Genomic DNA, 21465 nt, shown 5'->3' with positions numbered 1-21465 from the left:
AAAATGGAGTCTCTGGCACGCGCGTCCGGACGGTAGCCTTGGCCGTCCAGACGAGCAACTGTTTCCGTGTCCGAAAAGCAATTCTCAAATTTTCGCAGGGCCGTCCGGACGCTTGATGTTTCCGCCTGGACGATTCTATTGGCCATCTGAACCATCAATTTACATTATTTTTTGTTAACTTTCAAACGACGCCAATTTCGTCCCAATCCGATATTTGAGTAAAAAGTTATGACCAAAATACCGGAGGGTGTCCAGACGACTTGACCGAGCGTCCGGACGGTCAACTGCAACCGCCTTTCCAAAGTAGCACTGAAAGCTTCCATAACAAGGCCGCGTCCGGACGATGTTTCCCTAGCGTCAGGACGGTTGCACTTCGGCTGCACATAATTACCATAATAAGGCTTTGAGCGTCCACACCCTGAAGGCTGATGTCCGAACGGTTGAATTGGTGCACGCAATTTCCATATATGATGCTTGATCGTCCGGACCATGAAGACTGATGTCCGGACGGTTGAACTTTGTATGCACGACTTGCCTTATGGAGGACATCGTCTGGACAGGATCACACATCGTCCGAACGGTTGCAGCCGTCTTCCCATAACTGTGTCTTGAGGCAGAAACCCTAATGCTTGTCAAACACTAAATGGCGTCCGGACGGTATAGCCACGTCGTCCGGACGGATTCACTGGAACACTGGGATCTTCTCAAACTCTGAAGATAGTCCGAACGATTTGCCATTACATCCGGACAGATGCAAATTTGAACTGTTCGAAGCTTTTAGACACTGAGGGCGTCCGGACGGAAAGTTCTCGTCGTCCGGACAGATGTTGCTGACTGAAGAGCGTCCGGACGGAATACCACGTCATCTGGACGGATGCAAGGGAACTGAACTGACTGATTTGAATTCTACACAGAGTCTTCTTGAAGCTCATAACTGAAATGTACACTCTGAATAAAACAACATCCCTGAGAAAGCAGCAACATTACATAGAAGTAATTTTGTTCAACAGAATGCAGCCAACACAAAAACTACTATAACAATTAGCAAAACACTGAAAAGAATAAAGAGGATTCAAAAAGATACCTGGAATGGAGAGAACTAAGCACAACACTAACCCACGATAAAAGCGCACAAAAAGACAAAATTTTAAGAGAAAAACGAGTGGGGTATGCTTGAGATGCGACGGCTAGGGTTTTTAAAACCTGTGGGGTCCCCATCCTGACAGCTTACTAACCCGTCCGGACGCGCGTTGCCACATAAGCATGCGGCATGCCGCGTGCGTCCGGATGTGTAACCCTACAGTCCGGCCGTTTGGGCCACACCAGTCCGGACGCAAGAAGAGACAGTCCAAATGCTTCACACTGAAAAACGGAAACTGTAGGAAAATTTGTAGAAAATATTTTTCCTAATGTCAGCTTCAGAACACGCATGTATAATCAACTGATAAAGCAATCAAAGAGCATCCCAAAACTATGCAGAGATATAAAAGAGAGTTCAGAGTTTAATCAGCACAAAATTTTCCTGTAGACAGAAAATGTAAATAGATTACTCAACTCATGCAATGTGTGTGTGTGTGTGTGTGTGAAGACTTTCTCAAAATGTATGAATTTCACCGATATGACAAAAAGCAACCAGATTTTCTAAACAAGAGAGAAAATTAAAGAAAGATCAGTCAAAAGTCAAACCTTATGATTTACTAGGGCCTAGCAACCCTCATCTGATACACTCCCCTTAAGATGCAACACCTAATTGTTTTACTTGTACCATGAAGGACAAGGTAAAAATTTACTTGCACCATGAAGGACAAGGCATAAAGCTAATTCAGCACAGAGGTAGTGAATATAAGCATATAGCACAGAAAACTGAAGTATTACTGCTTATTCTTGTTGGTGCTGCAACCTAGTAGGAATGCTAGAATTTTTAGGCTCTAGGTTCAACTAGCATGTCGGTCAATTTGGCCATCTTATCAAAAACATCTCTCTTATTTAGAATTTCCAGAAGCAAAATGTCAGATAGAAAAAGATGTACCTTAGGGGAGTCTTAGATAGTGCACATTTTCATCGCATGAGGAAAGTAACTATCCAGCTTTTACATACACGGGAAAAACTTGGCAGAAATCTAGTCATAAACTCTTAATCATATATAAGCAAAATTAATTCATGCATAAAGAATTGAGATATCAGGCAAAAATACAAGTAATATCTGACATGCCAAGAAAATAAAATAAAATTTCCTGCATTTTCTACCGATTTTTTTTTAAAAAAATAAAAACAAAAACATGCTATATGGAAATAACATCATAAAATAAGCATACAAGGCAAGATCAAACCTTTGAAGGCTGTTGCCAATACAAAAAAATAGTCACCCAACATGCTTTTTCTGTCTTCACTAAATAGTACCTGCAATATTCTCTCAAGAGAAATAGGGGGCAAATAACAAAGGTTCCTAGATTGCACAGCAAGTATAAGATATGACAAATAAAAAATCATGCAATCAAACCTGATGCCTTAGGATTAGGAACCAAATCCTAGGCATGAATACCTTCACCTACTAGGTGCGTCAATTCCCTCTTATAGGGTGAATGTCTTCTTTCTTCTTGGCCCAAGCCTGCCTTCCTATGGGTGGTTGTTGGCAGGACTTCATTTGCTGATCCAACCACAACATCATGCTTTGCATCCAAATAGGTGGCTCCCTGCAGTATAAATCATCCTCCACCTTCTGCAGCTTTTTGAAGTGCTTGGATTTGTTGAACTTCAATTTGCCCTTTTGATTTGCAAGAACAAATCTTTGCTGAGGCCGCTGATGCTGAGGAGCCTAGCGCCTTGGGGCATGATGCCTTGGGTCTTGATGCCATGGGGCTTGATAAGGAGCTTGATAAGGATCCTGATGCCATGGAGTTTGATGCTGGGCCAGAAGTCTTGTGCCGTAATTTGCTTGTCTGGGAGCTTTTTTCTTGACCTTTGCTCTTTGAGCTTTGAGGAGGGAGCACTGGGGTCGGACATGCCCTTAGTCCGCAGTGATGGCATATGGGAGATTTTCTTATGGTAGGGGGCTTCTGAGTACTCGAAACATCTCCATTAATTTTGTCCTTCCCTTTATCCTCAACAGTGGGGGGAGGCTCTGGGACTGCAGGCTTAACAAAGACAGTCCTGGAAGTAGAGGGAATATCAGAAGGAGAAGCTACATACCCGAGACCACTCTTGTCAGTTGGGCTCTTTTGGATTGATAGCATATGAGTCAGCTTTTCATCGGTGACTCTCTCTAATTGGAGCTGTGTCTCTAGTAGCTTTTCCTCTAGCTCATGTATCTTGCGCAACAATGAACTCTTCTCAGTCTGCAAACTATTCAGATCATGAATGTGCTGCTTGCGACCTTCCTTCAGTTTTTCGAACTCTACATAGAGGGTTTTATAAGCCTCCTTGAGTTCTTCCCCATCATCACTGTGCTCTGAGTAAGAATCTTCCTCTTCTACATGCGGAAGGCTAGAAATTTCTCTTGCTTAAGAGCTTCTTCTTCTTTGGACTCATCACTGAGAGTCGCGTTATATGCCTTCCCCTTACCCTGCTTGAGGTTCCCACAGTTAGCCCGTATATGCCCAAACCCTGAGCATTCAAAACATTTTGGGCCTCTGGGATCTTTCTTCTCAGCTTCCTCAAGTTTAGCTTCTCTGGGGACCTTCTTCGTTTTTTTGGAAAACTTCTTCTTGAACCGCTCATTTCTCATTAATTTTTCGAAATTTTTGGCCAGCATAGCCACAGCTTTTTCTTCATCCTCAGAGTCGTCTCCAGATGAGACTTCCACCTTCTTCTTGGAAACTTTCAGGGCAATGGTTTTCAACTTCTTAACCGGGGGCAAGGACAGCTCATAAGTTTGAAAAGATCCCACAAACTCTTCATTCGTTATTTCTTCCATATCTTTGCTTTCCTCAATTATAGTTACCTTGATCCTAAAACGCTCAGGCAAAGATCTTAGAATTTTACAAATGAGTTTTACATCCGAGACGGTTTTCCCAAGACTCACCATTGAGTTTCTTAGGTCGCTCATTTTGGAGTAAAACTCTCCAAATATCTCATCCTCCAACATCTTAATTTCTTCAAATTTAGAAATCAATATTTGAAGTTTGGCAGATTTAACAAGTTTGGTGCCTTCATATGTTGTTTCTAAAATTTGCTACGCTTCTTTAGCGGATTCACTATTTGAGATTCTTGTGAATTCAGATGGTGAAGCGTTTGACAAAGAGTATGGAGGGCTTTATCATTGGAAAATCGTGCATTTTTCTCAGGGACTAGTCCGAGAGTTGCATCCGCTGGCTTAGTCTAACCAATTTCAACAATACTCCAACAGCAAATAGATTTTAAAAAGAACTGCATACGAACTTTCCAATAGCCATAGTTCGTACCATCAAAGGCAGGAACAGTATTAAGACTTTGAGACATTTTATCAAATAGAAGTCAAAGAGGAAATATTAACACTCAAGAATTGAATCTAAATAGAGTGTACCAAGCTCTGATACCAATTGAAAAATTAAATGACTTCTATATTCACCGTGTGTGTGTGTACAATGTGTTAACAAAAATATAAATGCGGAATTTAAGAGACACAAGAATTTTGTTAATGAAGTGGAAACTTAATTAAGAGAAAAACCACTCCGGGACAGCCAAACCCAGGATATCTACTATTCAGAAGACAAGACTAGTTACAAAGCAGTAGCACTCACATAACCTTATGCAGTGGTCGTACCTTGAACTCTGACGTGTAACCCAACACGAACACCTCCCAACCAAGTCTCCTACTTGAATGGGTCCTTTACCTTAAGGCCAACCCCTAAGATAGACTTCAAATCAGCGCAGCAACAGTACACAACAGCAACAGCTTGAGAGAGACTAACTCAGCACAATAACTCTAAAATATAACTCTCTAAGCACTATGGAATTCAAAACCGAATTCTTGCAGTTCTCAAGCCTAGGGACCTCTATTTATAAGATGCAGGTTCAAATAAGTGTCTAGCTTGAAAAACCTAGGCGTCATCCGGACGGTAGACATAAGGCGCCCGGACGGACAACTGTGCGATCGGCTTTCCAAATTTCGCAAAAATTCTTTCTTGAATTAAGCCGCGTCCGGACGATGTTGCCCTGTCGTTCGGACGGTCGCACCTTAGCTACACACAATTTTCATATCAAGGCTTCGCGCGTCTAAACCATAGAACATGTCGTCCGGATGGTTGATTTGATGCACGCAATTTCCATATATGTAGCTTGCGTGTCCAGTCCATAGAACATGTCGTCCGGACGTCTTGATTTTGAATGCAAAACTTGCCTTATGAATGAGGACAGGAATCCACATTGTCCGGACGGTTGCAGTTGTCTTCCCATATCTGTGTTTTGGAAAGAAATCCCATAGATGATCGAACACTGAGTGGCGTCCGAACGTGCTGCTGAAACGTCCGGACGGATGCAAGCTGCAGCAGTTCGAAGCTTCTTGACACAAAGGAAGGTTCAAACGGAAAGTTCTCGTCGTCCAGACGGATGATGCTTGGACAGTTGAGCGTCCGGATGGTATGTCACATTGTCCGGACGGCTGCCTGGGATCTGATTTCACTGACTTGTAGACTGTGCAGAATCTTCTAGAAGACCTCTAAATAGCTGAATCCCTGTTTAAATGCATCATTACATAGAAGTGATTTTGTCCAACAGAATATAGCCAATTACAAACTAACAAAGTATCTAATGATCGTTGAATTAACAATTTAAATTGTTAAGCATATAATTTAATGAAAATTCTGATACTTAATGATATTATTCAAATAATCATATCATATACAATGGAAATGTGATGGGTATAATCCCAAATTAAGTGTTTAGCATTAAAAATCGGCAATGTATTTCTTATAATCACAAATTAAGTAAAATTTATATCCAATAATCATATAATTTAACAATTTATGTGATATTAAATCAAGTAATATGACACATTGTATCTTTATTATATAATGTAACAACCATATCAACAATAGTACAATACTTGCATTTTTTTTTTAATCATTGTATGATTAAGTATGACCTAACAACAATAAGTGATATGATCTAACATTTCATATGATTAAATTTAAGTATGATCTAATATTGTAAACACATAATTTTGATTAATATTTATTGCTCATTTTAGCTTAAGTATAGAATAATAAGTAAGCATGATTATTATTATTCATATAATCATATACAATAATAATGTGATTGATATACCGTATAATCTCAAATTAAGTTATTAGCATTAGAATCAACAATGTGTTTCTTATAATTACAAATTAAGTATTGTTAGAGTATATTTGGATTACCCTGAAGTTAGGGATTTGATGAGAATTGTATTGCCATTGATAAATATTAAATTACCTTAAATTTAAGGATTTGACGATATTGAATCACCCTAAATTAAGGATTTGATTAGGATTATATTTCATCTATAAGCTCTATAAATAGAGTCTTTTGTATTATAAACTCATTGAGGAATAAGAACAACAATGTAGTCCTTCGAGCTTTACTCTGTGGATATGAGTAATTCTATTAGTCTATTAAGTGTCCATCAAGTGTCCATAAAAAAATGAGGTGACTTTTAAAATCATCATTTGATCAATCACACGCCCAATGATAATTTTAAAAGCCACCATCATTTTTTGATGGATACTTAATGTACTGATAGAATTACTCTGTAAACATAAGTCATAGACCGAACCACGTAAACTCTTCGTTATTATTTTCTTTATTCCGCATTTCATTTTATATTTCTATAGCATTATCTTTTATTTCAACGTATCAAAGCTATAGGCAAAAGCAAGTTTCGATCCTGCAGAATTTCAATTTTTTTTCCTCATCGATTTGTGTCCGATCTTCACATATATCAAAGAACAAATCCATCTATGAGTCTACATATTTTTGTCTTTTTGCCTATCGTAGTCCTTTTCGGTTGGTGAAACTACTAGTTGTATGTTTAGGGACTCCATCCAGGTTGCTTGTCAAATCAATGAGAGTTACATTCTTTTGGAGCAGATTTCTTGCGGAGTTGCTGCTTATGTCGCGACCTCCTTAGTGAAGAAAAACATAATGAAGATTTGATTATGTTACAGACAACAAAGCACATGCAAGCATTCAACGTGATCCAGCAAAATAAGGGATGCTCATCAAGTATCGATGAAGATTTGATTGCTATTAATATAGCAATTACACCTTAAGGCAGCATTGACATTCCAAATTCCTTATTTTGCTTTGTATCCATTAGTTGTCTCTCAATAACGTCTATCTGCCTTTGTAGTTCTCTTGGCTACATGTGTAGGACGAAGTTGGAAAGCAAAAGCAAATTCAACAAAAAAATAAAAAAAAAATCAAAAGAGACCAAGTTGCCCATTTCAGCCAACAACGGCTCTCATTTCAGTCTATAGTTGGCTCCTATTTTGGCCCATAATTGGCCCATTCTTTTGGCCTTTGTGGTATTGTTTAAAGACCCAGGCCTAACTTTTGTGATATTGTTTAAAATCCAGGCCAATTTCAGTCCATAGTTGACCCATCTTTTGGCATTTGTGGTATTGTTTAAAACTCATACCCTTTTTCGCTCATAGTTAACTATTGAAATTTAAGGCACATCTCCAATCACCGTCGCCGACCGCCTCCAGTCATCGCCATCGACCATCATCGATTGTTGTCATCTCCAAAAGAATAAGAAGAATAATTTATTGCAAACTCAAGCTTCTAGAATATTTGCACCTTGAGTTTGAGGGTGAATGTTAGAATATATTTGAATTACCCTGAAGTTAGGGATTTGATGAGAATTGAATTGTATTTGATAAAAATTAGATTATTTTGAATTTAGGGATTTGATGATATTGAATCACCCTAAATTAAGGGATTTTATTAGGATTATATTTCATCTATAAGCTCGATAAATAGAGCATTTTGTATTGTAAACTCATTAAGGAATAAGAACAACAATGTAGTCTTTTGGGCTTTACCATGTGAACGTATATCACATAGAATCTTTGCTATTATTTTGTTTATTCTGCATTTCATTTTATATTTCTATAGCATTATCTTTTCTTTCAAGTATTATCATTAGAATTCATATCATAAGGTGATATGATCATATGTATTATCATTAGATTTTATATCAAATGATCATGTGGTCTAACAATTTATATGCTAAATTATAATTATAATGCTTATATAATTATATTATATGATCTAAGTATTATCATTAGATACTTGAGAGAAATCTGATTCATAATTATCATATCTTATTATAAATAATCTCATATCATATGATATGAATCATAATTCATAAATATATTAATATAATTAAAAATTAAGCTATAAATATAAATTATAGCCACATAATGACTTATCATAAGTCATTAGTATACAATTCATACTAATATAATGATTAAGTATGTAGTTGCTTAGATACTCATACAATGATTAAGTATGATATTAGATTCTAAGTACATAATTTTGATTAATACTTTTAGCTTAAGTATAAAATAATAATTAAGTATGATTATTACAAATATAGTTGAAATAGAGAGGATCATATTCCATGATTAAGTGTAAATACTAATGAATTTATGATTAGCAGATCAAGTATAATTGTATAATTATATCAATACGTAACTTATAATTAATTATTTTTAGGTATAAATTATAAATGAATAATTAACTTATAGCACAAAAATAGTGTATTTTCCACCAAAACCCAATGTTTTGGTTGAAAACAAGTTAAAAATTTCAACCAAAACACTGCGTTTTGGTGTGAAATGTGCAAGCTAGAGCAAAAATTTTAACACTGGCACAGGCGCGAACATCAGGACCTGACAAATTTTTTTTTTGAAAGTTGAATCATCAGATTAAAGTCTGACCGTCAGATCTTTTTTGTTAATAAATTTAAGCCATTGGATGGCTAATGTGCATTATAGTTACGACTTACACTGAAATTTATTCAGTGTTTTCGCACGCATGCTATTAATTAGATTCAACTTCTATGATTGAATCATCAAGTGTAGATTACAACTATTGGTCTATTGTTGATCATAATTCTCTCTCAGGAATGCAAAGAAGCAAGATGTGTGGCTCAAATTTTTTTTCTTATTGTTCCCATTATTTACTTTTTGTCCTCCGCTTTAATTATTCTCTACATTGAGCCACGCATACACAATCACACTACAATCAAAGCAACATTCAGACATTGAGGCCCCGTGCACCTTCTTTTCTATTAACTTTACATTTTCTTCCCAATCTTTGCAGGTCCTCTTCTTCTCATTTTTGCTTTCAAAGTCTCTTTTGTATTCAAATCTACACGAACTTAACTCTAGTTTTGTTTGATTTATCTCCCTTTTTTTTTTCCCCTTCTTTTTTTTCTTTTTTTTTCACGGATGCTTCAAATCTACCACTTTTACGATAATCGTTTGACATTATCTCTTCTTACCTTATAAAACTCTACTGCAAACATTATACGCCACATCCAACACATACTTTTTAAACTTTTCTCAGTGTCTCTCTGCTAAAAAAAAAAAAAAAAAAAAAAAAAAAAAAAAAAAATTGTTGAGCGTCTCAGCCGTAGGTTGCAACGCCTACGCACTCAGCTAATGACTGAGCTTGAGCTTGAGCTCGAGCTCGCACAAGAATTTTCCCTTGGCGAGCCGAGCCAAGCCCAGATTTTGATACTCGTCACGAGCTCGAGCTCGAGCTCTTGACTAATGTAAACAAGTCGAGCTCGTGCATGCGCTACTCGCCCAAGCTCAGAATTTGCCAACCATTTGGCATTAGTTGTTGAGTGGGGGTTCAAATCAAAACCCCTTAAGGGGCCAAGGTGACCCATTAAAATGATTGCACAAACCAATTATTTCGGGCGAGAGAGAATAAGAATCCTAGCAACAGGGGCAGGAATCCAATTATGGTATTCCCTTTAGCCCACATGCCATTGGTGAAAGAGAGAAGTAGGAAACAATACTCCATCCTTTCATACTCTCTCAAGTCTTCCTGAGAACCATCTCCTTCTAAGCTCCGTCTACTGACTTGAGAATCGAAGTAATCAAATCTTCGTGCTTGGTTTCAACTCTTTCTTGCAAGTTCTCTACATATAGGGCTCAAGCGCAATCAACTGATTCTTTAAGTTTTGTCATTTCATGGAAGCTGTGAACAAAACTTTTGAGTTGAAGTTGGAGAGGAATTAAGGATTCTCAATTCAATGTTGCCAAATGAGTCATCTTTTTCTTTTTCTATAATGATGTGCTATATATGCTGGGCATGATGGGATTTGATATAGTTCTCCTTTTACAGATGGACTCGTTAGTCGCAAAATAGAGTAGCTTGTATGAATAGAGCCATTGATTAGATCAATACATTAAAGAGATGCACAGTTACACCCTACAGTTTATGCATTAGTGGGTGATGTTCGATATTGGATTTTAATTTACCCAACCCACTGTAGAATCGGTTAACTTATGGAATAAGCTTAGAGATAAAAGTCCAATGAAACTAAGCATTAGTTCTTTCATTGGTTTCAAGTAGATTTTTGCAAACATATCCAAGTTATGCATCTAATCTACCTAATATAAAATCATATGCTTGTTTAGAAGATCTAGCATGTAAAAAAGAGAGGAAAATGAATATATGTGTTTCATGAAAATGCCACTTATTTTCATACTTCTCTGAGGACGGATGGTGCTGTAAAAAAAAACTACAAGAGATCTCCTGTAGTTTTTTCAAGGTTCAGATTTTTAATTCCAAATTTTATGTAAGAAAGAGAAAAAGTGAAACTACTGAAAAAACAACATGAGATTTCCTGTAGGAATTTTTTTTTTTTTTTGCACCACCTAAGAATTTTTACTTAAACTAAGCATGTACATCCAATAAGCTTTCAAAAATAGACAATGTTGTTGCATTTAGGAACATGCTATACCAAAGGCCACTATTACAAACATCTGATATTTCCATTTCACTGTTCTGTTAATTTTTTTCATACTGGCACAATAAGACATTTTATATTTTATCAGACTAAGTTTATATTTCCAACTCAAGCAATCATATATCCTTCTGGTATGCTTGTTTGCTCGTCTACTGCTTCGGTTTTAGTTTCAGGGAAGCACTGCAGGATTAGTCATATTTAACATCAAGTCAATTATAGCAATAAATATATGGGGTAAAAAGAAAACAAACCAGATGAACTATTTACCTATTGATACAATAACGCTTTCCTGTGGGAGGTGGGCCATCATCAAAGACATGGCCAAGATGGGCATCACAAACAGCACAAATAACTTCCTGGCGAGGCATGAAAATAATCGACAAATCTAAGTTCGACGTGACATTGTTTCCAATAGGCTGGTAATAAGAAGGCCAACCAGTTCCACTATCAAATTTTGTAGATGATCTGGAGGAGAAAGTACAGAATACAGATCAGTCAGTTTTGGAGGAAGTTCTGTGAACAAAACATTTTAGTTCCAGTGAGAAGTCTCCTTAAGAGTTGAATACTCACTCGAATAAAGGTGTGTCGCAACATATGCAATCGTAAGTTCCAGGGGTTTTCTTGTTCCAATATTCCCTGAACATGAAAAGTAAAAATAGCAGATGAATTAGGCAAATGGTAAATCAAAAGAATCAATTATCTTGACAGCATTAGGTCCACTTTTACTTGTGCATAAAGCATAAGAAGCTTCTCTTGTCCACCAAGTATGTATGCCTCTCTCTGGAAACTGACTTATTGATATGTAATGCTCTCCTGATCTATGCAGAATATTGCAGTTTATAAAGATGGTGGCTGTAGAGTGGGATCAACCAACATAGATATTTAGATTGTTTGTAAATCTGCATACTAAACATGTATGGCAGTAGTTGTATTTATAGAAGAATCTGAAACATCTAGATAATCACTAGATGTGTTTTACTGAAACAAACTATCTATCTAATCTGAACTTCTAACTCTTGAGTCCTAGTAGATTACATTCACAACTAGTCTAGAGTTAATCTAAATAGAAGTCTAACTAGAAGAGTCTTTATTTAACTCTAAAGCTTTATCAGAATCCTTATTCAAGTCTATAACATTATCTTTAGCCGAATAGGATTCTGATCCAATACGCCCCCTCAAACTCAACGTGGGAGGATGCACGTTGAGGCTGGACCGTAGCATCCCGAACCGGACAGCAGGAAGAGGCTTGGTGAGGACATCAACCAGTTGATCTTTCCCAAAGATGAAGCAAACATCAAGAAGTTTCTTAGCAACCATATCTCTAACAAAATGATAATCAATCTCTATATGCTTTGTGCGTGCATGATAGAGAGGATTAGACGTGAGATATGCGGCGCCAATGTTGTCACAATGTAGAACTGGTCAATGTGGAGAAGTAACACCAAGTTCACTGAGTAAAGACTAAATCCATGCTAATTCGGCTGCTGCATTGGCCACTGCTTTATACTCGGATTCAGTACTTGAGCGAGAAATGGTTGGTTGCTTCATTGAGCTCCATGACAGAATATTCTTACCAAGTAAAACACAATAACTGGAGGTGGATCTTCTATCATCCGGACAACTTGCCCAATCTGAATCTGAGTAAGCTGTGAGTTGCTTGGAAGAATTCTTGTAGATGCAGAAATAATAGGAGATTGTAGACTTTAAGTAGCGCAAGATGCGCTTCACTGCCGACCAATGTGATTCCCTAGGATCTTGCATAAATTGAGAGACTTTATTGACGGCATATGCTATATCAGGTCGAGTAAGAGATAGATATTGAAGGGATCCCACTGTGCTTCAGTATAAGGTTGGATCTGTGATAGTTGAACCTTCAAATCTACTAAGTATGGTGGAGGCGGGCAAAGGAGTGGAAATCGGCTTTGCAAGCAACATATTGGTCTTAGTGAGGAGATCATTGATGCACTTTTGTTGTGAAAGATGAAGACCATCTTGATGCCATGTAGCTTCAACACCAAGGAAAAAATTGAGTCGGCCGAGATCCTTGAGGGCAAAAGATGAGTGAAGATCATTGATGAGCTAAGTGATTGCCATTGAATGTGAACATGTAATTATAATGTCATCAACATATATGAGCACAAAGATAGTGATGCCGTGAGCTTTGTAAATGAACAAGGAGGAATCCGATTTGGAACTAGTGAATTTCAAATCAATCAACCGAGCACTTAACCGAGAAAACCAAGCGCATGGGGCCTGTTTTAAGCCATATATAGCTTTGCAAAGTTTGCACACAGCAGTTGAATATTGAGGATGCTGAAATTCAGGAGGTTAAGCCATATACACTGTCTCTTGAAGAAGACCATGGAGGAACGCATTACTGACATCAACTTGCCGAATCTCCCAACCTGCAGAAACAGCTATGGAAAGCACAGTGCGAATGGTGATCGGTTTAACAACTGGGCTATATGTTTCAGCATAGTCAATCCCAGGTTGTTGGTGAAACCCTTTGGCTACTAGACGAGCCTTGTACCGTTCGATGTCCCCATTTGCCTTCCTTTTAATTTTGAAGACCCATTTTGATCCAACTATGTTCATGGATGGGGAGAAGGGAACAAGAGACCATGTTCCATTTTTTAGAAGAGCATCAAATTCAGTGTTCATTGCTGTACGCCATTCCGGATGTTCGTTAGCTTGAGAAAAACAAGTGGGTTCATCTTCATGTGCAGCTATGGAAGCAATGAGAGCTTGAGGAGGTGGATACTTCACTCGTCCATCAGTAAATGTGTAAGGTTTGTAAATCTGATTCTGAGACCGTGTGGTCATGCCATGGACTCGAGTTGGAAAGACGGACAGTGGTTCAGGTGAAGAAGCTAACTCAAAATTTGAGGAAGGGTCAAAAGAAGCAAGGGGTTGAAGATTAGGAGGAGTAGTGGTAGTTGTTGATGGAGATGTAGAAGTGAATGAATTTGGAGATGTAAAACTTGGTGTATTTGGACAAGATGCAGAATATTGAGAAGGTAAGGACGGAACACAAGGAATCAATAAAGACGAAGGTGTTTGAGGAGAAGAAGAGACTCTGTTTGGTGATGAAGTTGAGAATGGAAAACTGTTTTCATTGAAGACAACATGTCTTGCAATGTACACTCTACCGAATGGGATATGAAGACATTTGTAACCAAGGTGATTTTTGCTATAGCCAATAAACACGCAGGAAGAGGATCGGAAGGAGAGTTTTAAAGATTGATATGGGCGTAGGAAAGGCCAGCATTCACAACCAAATATTTTTAAGTATTTGTAATCTGGAGTGAGGTGAAAAAGACACGCATATGGGGACTTTTTCTTTGTTACTTTGGAAGGAAGATGGTTTATGAGATATGTGGCTGTTTCAAAGGCTGTGTCCCAAAAGGTAAATGGAACACTGGCAGTAGCAAGAAGAGAGAGACCAGTTTCAACTATGTGGCGATGTTTTCGTTCAACGGTTCCCATTTGATGATGAGTGTGAGGACAGCTTAGGCGATAAGAGACTCCCATGGAATTGAGTGCAGTTTGGAATGGACGAAATTCGCCACCATTATCACTTTGAACAGATCTGATTTTAGTATTAAAGAACGTTTCAACAAGTTGTTTGAAACGAAGAAAAGTTGCACACACTTCAGATTTGGTAGGAAGAGGAAAAAGCCAAGTATATTTACTAAAATCATCAACCACACTTAAATAAAATCGGTTGTTGTTTACAGAGGTTGTGGAGGCAGGGCCCCATACATCAAGAAACAACAATTGAAGAGGTTTATTGGAAATAGAAGGAGAATAACTAAAATGAAAACGATGACTCTTGCCCTGTTGACATGGAGAGCAAATGGAGGAAGACTTTGATGGAGACACTGGCAACTTTTTGGACTGAACAACTTGGTTGACAATAGGAGAGGCAGGATGACCAAGCCTAAGATGCCACTTATCCAAAGAAACCTTTTCACCAATGAAGGCAGCAAGAGAACCGGAAGTTGAGGCAACAAAGGATGGCCATGGATAGAGACCGAGTTTACTCAGGCCTTAAAGGAGGAGCTGACGAGTTCGAAGGTCCTTAACATAGAAACAAGTAGGATGAAATTCAATAAAGACATGGTTATCACGTGTGAATTGATTAGCTGAAATAAGATTTTTCTGTATTTGAGGAACATGAAAGAGAGAAAATAAGTGAAAATTACGTGAGGGGGTGGGTAAGAGTCCACGACCAGAATTTGAGATATGCAAACCTTGCCCATTGCCTACTTGGATTTGATCAGTACCCGTGTAGTCCTCAGCAAGTATGTTGAGGTTGGAGAGTTCATTAGTGAGATGAACATTGGAATCGGTGTCATGATACCATTGTGGATCTGATGCAGAAGGGGCAGAAGCCAGGTTGGCAGTCAATGATGGATTTTCTGCCTGATATCCTTGCTCGAACCGAAACCAGCAGGTTGCAGCCGTGTGGCCTGGCTTGTGACATACCTGACAGATTGTACGTTGGGACTATCCCGGGCCATAGGAGTACTGCGGAGATGATCCTCGACCACGGCCATGCCCCCTGCCACGAGAGAAATTGAAGTTTCGATAGCCGGAGTTGTTGCCACGATTGTTCCTCGGATAGGAGGGGCTCTGTCGTTGAGCTGTGTTTGCTGTGGAGATGTTCAGTTCAAGGGCTGATTTGTGGGTCTCAAGGCGCTGCTCATAGGACAACATGTAGCCATAAAGATCCGTGAGAGGGATGGAGTCTTGTCTTGTAGTAACCGAAGTGACAAGCGGGTCGTAGTCGGCACCCAGGCCAGCAAGGATGTGGGAGATTAATTCTGAGTTGTCGATCGGCTTGCCAATGGCAGCCAGGAGATTTGCAAAGCCTTGTGCTTTTTGAAAGTAGGCTGAGACAGATTGAGCGACTTTCTTCAGATTGGAGAGTTGTTGCTTGAGTTGTAGAATTCGGGATTGAGATTGAGCAGCAAAGAGAGTCTCCAGGGTGATCCAGACTTCACATGATGTAGAGAGACCGATTACAAGAGGTAATGTTTCCACAGACAAGGTGGAGATGATGGCGCTAAAAATCATTCGATCTTGATGATACCAGGGTAGATAGGCTGGATTGGTAACAAGAAGACCTGAAGTGCTGTCGGGAATGAGCTTGGGAGGCTGCAGAAGAGTGCCATCAACATAGCCGAACAAGTTTTGTCCTTCTAAAAAAGGAACCATAAGAAATTGCCAGAGAAGATAGTTTTCTTGGGTGAGTTTTTCTGAGATATGGTGATGGACATTTTGAATAGGTATTGACGCTGCAGGGGAAGCAACGGTGGTGGAGATAGGAGGAGGGTTGGAGGTTTGAGTGAAATCAATTTCAGATGTTGGGATAGCCATTGACGTTTGTCATGAAAGGCTCTGATACCATATAGATATTTAGCTTGTTTGTAAATCTGCATACTAAACATGTATGCAGTAGTTGTATTTATAGAAGAATCCGGAACATCTAGATAATCACTAGATGTGTTTTACTGAAACAAACTATCTATCTAATCTGAATGTCTAACTCTAGAGTCCTAGTAGATTACATTCACAACTAGTCTAGAGTTAATCTAAATAGAAGTCTAACTAGAAGAGTCTTTGTTTAACTCTAAAGCTTTAACAGAATCCTTATTCAAGTCTATAGCATTATCTTTAGCCGAATAGGATTCTGATCCAATAACCAAGTGCACTACACATGAATACATCCTGATGCATCTGTGCTTATATGAATACTGGGATAAAGCCAACTTGTATCCTCACCTCTAGTGAATGCTAAGCAATAATCTAACTAAATAGGTTACATTTTCCTGTTGTTGATGCAGTTTTGTCCAACTTTATGAAGCCGTCAAGAAGTAGGTTACTCCATGTGCACAGTGGGCCTAAATACATGCCTCATAACAAACATGCATGACCTGCCTCCATTTTGTCACCCAAACAGCTACATATGAAAATAACAAGGAAAAATACTGTTCCAGTCTCTAGGGTTTGACCTTCTATCAAATCACTCCGTGGGGTTCAAAATCGATCAAATCGATTCATAAGGTTTATTCCGTTCTAAAATCACTCCCTCCATCAGACTTCTGTTAAATTTTCTGACAGAATACCAGTTCATACCCAATAGTATTGCAACACATGTAAAATGCAATGTCATTAAAAAATACCCCATCGACAATGATGAAAAAAAAAAATTGAAGGTCTGCTGTGGGAAGGGGTGACTGCGCGGTCAACCCTCCCTCAATTCTTTTTTTTTTTTCACATGATGCTGATCTAGCCTTTTTAATGACATGGCGATCTACCAAGATATTTGTCTGACGTGGAAAGCTGATTGTGCAATATGTACACATGTCGGAATACTATTGGTTATGATGAGGCACTCCGTCAAGAAATTTAATGGAAATGTGACAGAGGGAGTGATCTGATAACAGACTAAACCTTAAGGATCAATTTCAAACCCTAGAGAGTGATTTGATAAAAGGTCAAACCTCCGAAACTGGAACAATATTTTTCCCAAAATAATAAAACAATTCCCTTTGCATAAATTCAAAATTGAAATGACTACATAATTTTTAAATGGTTTTTTTTTTTTTTTTTAAAAAAAAAAAAAAGAAAAAGAAAAAAGAGGAAGAAAAGAAAAAAGAATCCATTTTTTGAACCAGTTTGACAGTTTTCTTTCCATTGTCCTTATCTTACCCTCACTATCATTTGTGGACTAATTGACATCCTCGCAATCGTCAACAGGCAGTTATTAGTATCTTAAGTGTCTCATTTGACTTGCAAGATATTTTTTCCAATTAATACTTTATATTTAGATTTACAGAGGTCACAAAACTTTTATTCTTTATAGTCAAGACCTGACTCGCAATAGTCAACAGGTAGTTATTAGTATCTGAAGTGTCTTTTTGACTTGCAAGATGTTTTTTCCAATTAATACTTTATATTTAGATATACAGAGGTCACAAAACTTTTTTTCTTTATAATCAAGTCTCAGGTCATCACAATTCTTAAGCCTTTGAAAACTTCCTTAGAAATAAAATTCTTCAAAATACCTAGAAAAGATCAAGTACTATACCGAGAAAAATGAAAAGAAATATATAACTTAAACAAAAGGTCGATAAATAGTATGTCCAAGTGATCATACCCAGTGAAAGCCCTCTCTGTTCCCTTTTGACGAGCAACATAAAATTGTTCCCCTGTGAGTCGCTTCTTCCATTCTTCATCACTTATAGATTTATAGTCGATGCTTCCTGCCTCAGCACGACAGAGAAAATGACTCTTATTAGCCTCATACCAATCAAAGACTGGAGAAATGAATAAGATTTAAACATGTGGTTATAATTTTTACAGGACCTGTCACTCAAGGTGTCCCTTTCAAATTCATATAGTACAGAGAGAAGTTGTTGGTTGCTTTGTGTCTTTTCTATTCTTTTTTATCATTTGAGGGTGATGGAGAGGAGGGGAGGGAGGGTTGCTGTGATAGTGGTCAATTAACCAACTGTCAACTGCCTACTGCATTGCCCACAACTACTGTTCTCTGTCAACAAGCACAGCCCATGGTAGAAGATAGAATCAAGAAATTCTTCCTTTTTACGTATCAAAAGAAGTTCTTCCTTTTCAGTAATATGTCCATCTAATCAATCATTAGTATCCATCTAGTCTCAAGCCATCAAGATACAATTCTGCAGACAATCGAGGGGATGAATTAACAGGAAAATTTTAATCCCCTCCATTATGCTTTAACGCACAGAATGAGAATTCTGATAATGTGATTGTACCTCAGTCAAGTTTTCATTTAATATTGATCCAATGGAAAGCTCAAGGCAAATTTTTATCAGAAGATCCCTCAAAACCACAGTTCTATATAAGATGCCAACGACCCGTAAAGTGACCTACACCACTAACACCATAACAACCCAAATCATTTTTTTTTAATAACTAATGTAAAGCTTTATTGAAAGCGTAAGGTGGCCCTAAGTTCATAGGTCTTATACAAAGGGAGCTCCCACAAGCCCAAAAGCCAAGAAACAAACAGAAACACCCACAAACCCAACACCCACAAGACAACAAAGCCCAAAACCCTTAAACGCTAACATGCGTGAGCCTTGCGTTTCCCATGCCTGGATGATGCTCCCTTCACATCATAATTAATGGAACCTTCAGAAGCTCCCTACTACCTTTAACCTTCCGAGGGGTATCCTCTATTAAGACTTTGATCCCCTCATCCCCAAACAAAGCCCAATCTAAAAGGGTGGCAGGGGGAAAATTCATAAAGAGTAAGGAAACTCTCCATCCTCCTCATCCCAAAAATCTTCATCCTCTCCATCACTAACCACCATCTCTGAAGACGGACCAAATCCATACTTCTCAGAATGAGAACGCGACGGACGGATTACACCGAGAGCTGCTGGAGGAGGAGAACCCCAACCCGCAGAAGAACCTAGATCATCAAAAACCTTCTTACTACTTTCTCCATTGAGCATACCATCCTGTGGAAATAACCAGAGACATGAACATCATGTAGCTTGGACCCTAATGAAAAATCATTGTAACCCAATTCTTTAGAAATTTTAATCAACACATCCATCATGCCCCAATTTTATTCAGTCTGTCTCATCCCCAATTTTCCAAAGATCAACTCACAAACGCTACCCCCCTTGCCAAAACCTGGATTGCTCTTTGCATTTTCACACTGTCATCAAATTCTACATTCACCAAACAAAAGAGGAACAAGTGTTTATGTGTGTGCACATTAAAATTGACTACAGCTCATAGAACATGATTGACCAACTCAAATTGATATTAAATGACTCAAACTAAGAGGAAACTAAAAAAGAAAAGAAAAAGAAAAAGAAAATTATGGAGAATGTTCGATTTGGTCACCATCTTTATAGATGAAAAATACCCATATGAGAGAGAGAGAGAGAGAGAGAGAGAGAGAGAGAGAGGAACCTTGAATCCTGTCAGGTTTCTGTGAAGAAGCCGAGGAGCCCATTGCACCTTGAATCCTGTCAGGTTTCTGTGAAGAAGCCGAGGAGCCCATTGCACGTACTGACAAAGAAACCCTGTTGGGTATTCTTAAAGCTCGTGAAGCCAACGACTTGAATCCAAATTGTAGTTCGGTTTTTGATGAAATGTAAGTTGTTGGTAATCCTAAGCTTAAACCATGAGAGGCCATTTCTGCTGACCTTTAACCAAAACTAAAAACGTCCAACAACCAAAAATTTCCTAAGGATGTCAGTGGAGAAAGTTTTTGTGCACTGCTTGAGCATTAGCATTCATGCTCTTCCCTCTCGTGACCGCACCATTTGAAGAAGCGATCAAATATTGATTAGATATTTAGATGCTCCCGGTTTGATTGGCTGGGATCGGTTGGGTTTGATGGTAATTGGGGGCAGAGAAATTACGCTAGTGAAACGTGGCGATTGTGTGAAGGGAGAGGGAGAACAGAGGCTCTGGATCGGCCACGTTTGCAACAATTTATGGACGTCGTGAAGTACGCTTGTTAGACCAATGGGAATAGCCTGTCACTGAATCCTGTGTCACTGCATGTCCTGGGATCCACTGGAGTCCAAGAGAGAATAAAGATCCTTTTCATTTCGTTAAACGAAATAGTTACTATATATTTTAAATAAAATATAAGAATTTAAAATTTTGATACATCTAATAATATAGGAATAATTAAACTATTTGTCTATGTGGTATGTCATAATTATTTTTTACTCCCTATGGTTTAAAAAGTTCATCAGAGATCCTTGTGGTAAGCAACAATTACAAATCTATCCCTGACGTCAAATTCCGTTAAAATTTTTGACAGATTCTGTTAAATGCCACGTCAGCGCCACGTCAGACTAATAAGAATGCAACACGTGTCCATCTTAATTAAAAAAATAAATAAATAAATATATTTATTTAAAAAAAAAATTAAAAAAAAAAAAAAAGCAAGGGGTGGCCGCGGCCTCCCCAGAGGCTGGGGATGGCCATCGGGCCACCCCTAGAAGGTCCAGCGGTGGCCTTTTTTGTTTTTTTTTTATTTGAATTTGAATTTGAATTTTTTTAAATAAATATGTATATTTATTTATTTTTTAATAAATTTATTTTTTTTTATTAAGATGGACATGTGTCGCATTTTTATTGGTCTGACGTGGCGCTAACGTGACATTTAATAGAATCTATCAAAAAATTTAACGGAATTTAATGCTAGGGATCGATTTGTAATTATTGTTTGCCATAGGGGCTTCCCATGAACTTTTTAAACCATAGGGAGTGAAAAATAATTATGGCATACCACATGGACCAATGGTTCAATTATCCCAATAATATATATAAAGTCAATATTAGCATGTCTTTTAAAAATTTAAATAATGTAAAATTATTTACATCGTTAAATGCATTAACTTTAAATCTTGACAATAAAATAAATAGTTTCTATTTTATTTAAAATGAGGAGAATTCTTTTAGCATTTTTTTAATCCTTTTCACGACTAAAAAAAATT

General features: G+C 37.9%; 1 protein-coding gene across 1 annotated transcript; it reads right to left on the bottom strand.

Moving 5' to 3' along the window:
- Window positions 1-10895: 10895 nt before the first annotated feature.
- On the bottom strand, window positions 10896-20277 carry LOC133875862 (peptide methionine sulfoxide reductase B1, chloroplastic). Its single transcript, XM_062314115.1, has 5 exons — window positions 19922-20277; window positions 18114-18219; window positions 11519-11584; window positions 11216-11413; window positions 10896-11128 (listed from the first exon to the last, which is right to left on the bottom strand). The coding sequence occupies exons 1-5, from the start codon at window positions 20145-20147 to the stop codon at window positions 11098-11100; spliced, it is 627 nt and encodes a 208-aa protein (XP_062170099.1). The 5' UTR covers window positions 20148-20277; the 3' UTR covers window positions 10896-11097.
- Between the last annotated feature and the right edge of the window lie 1188 nt (window positions 20278-21465).

The sequence above is a fragment of the Alnus glutinosa genome, chromosome 8, assembly GCF_958979055.1.
Source record: "Alnus glutinosa chromosome 8, dhAlnGlut1.1, whole genome shotgun sequence".
NCBI classification, from domain to species: Eukaryota; Viridiplantae; Streptophyta; class Magnoliopsida; order Fagales; family Betulaceae; genus Alnus; species Alnus glutinosa.
Note: the sequence above shows the minus strand (reverse complement) of the source record. Positions and strands in the feature narration are given on the sequence as shown.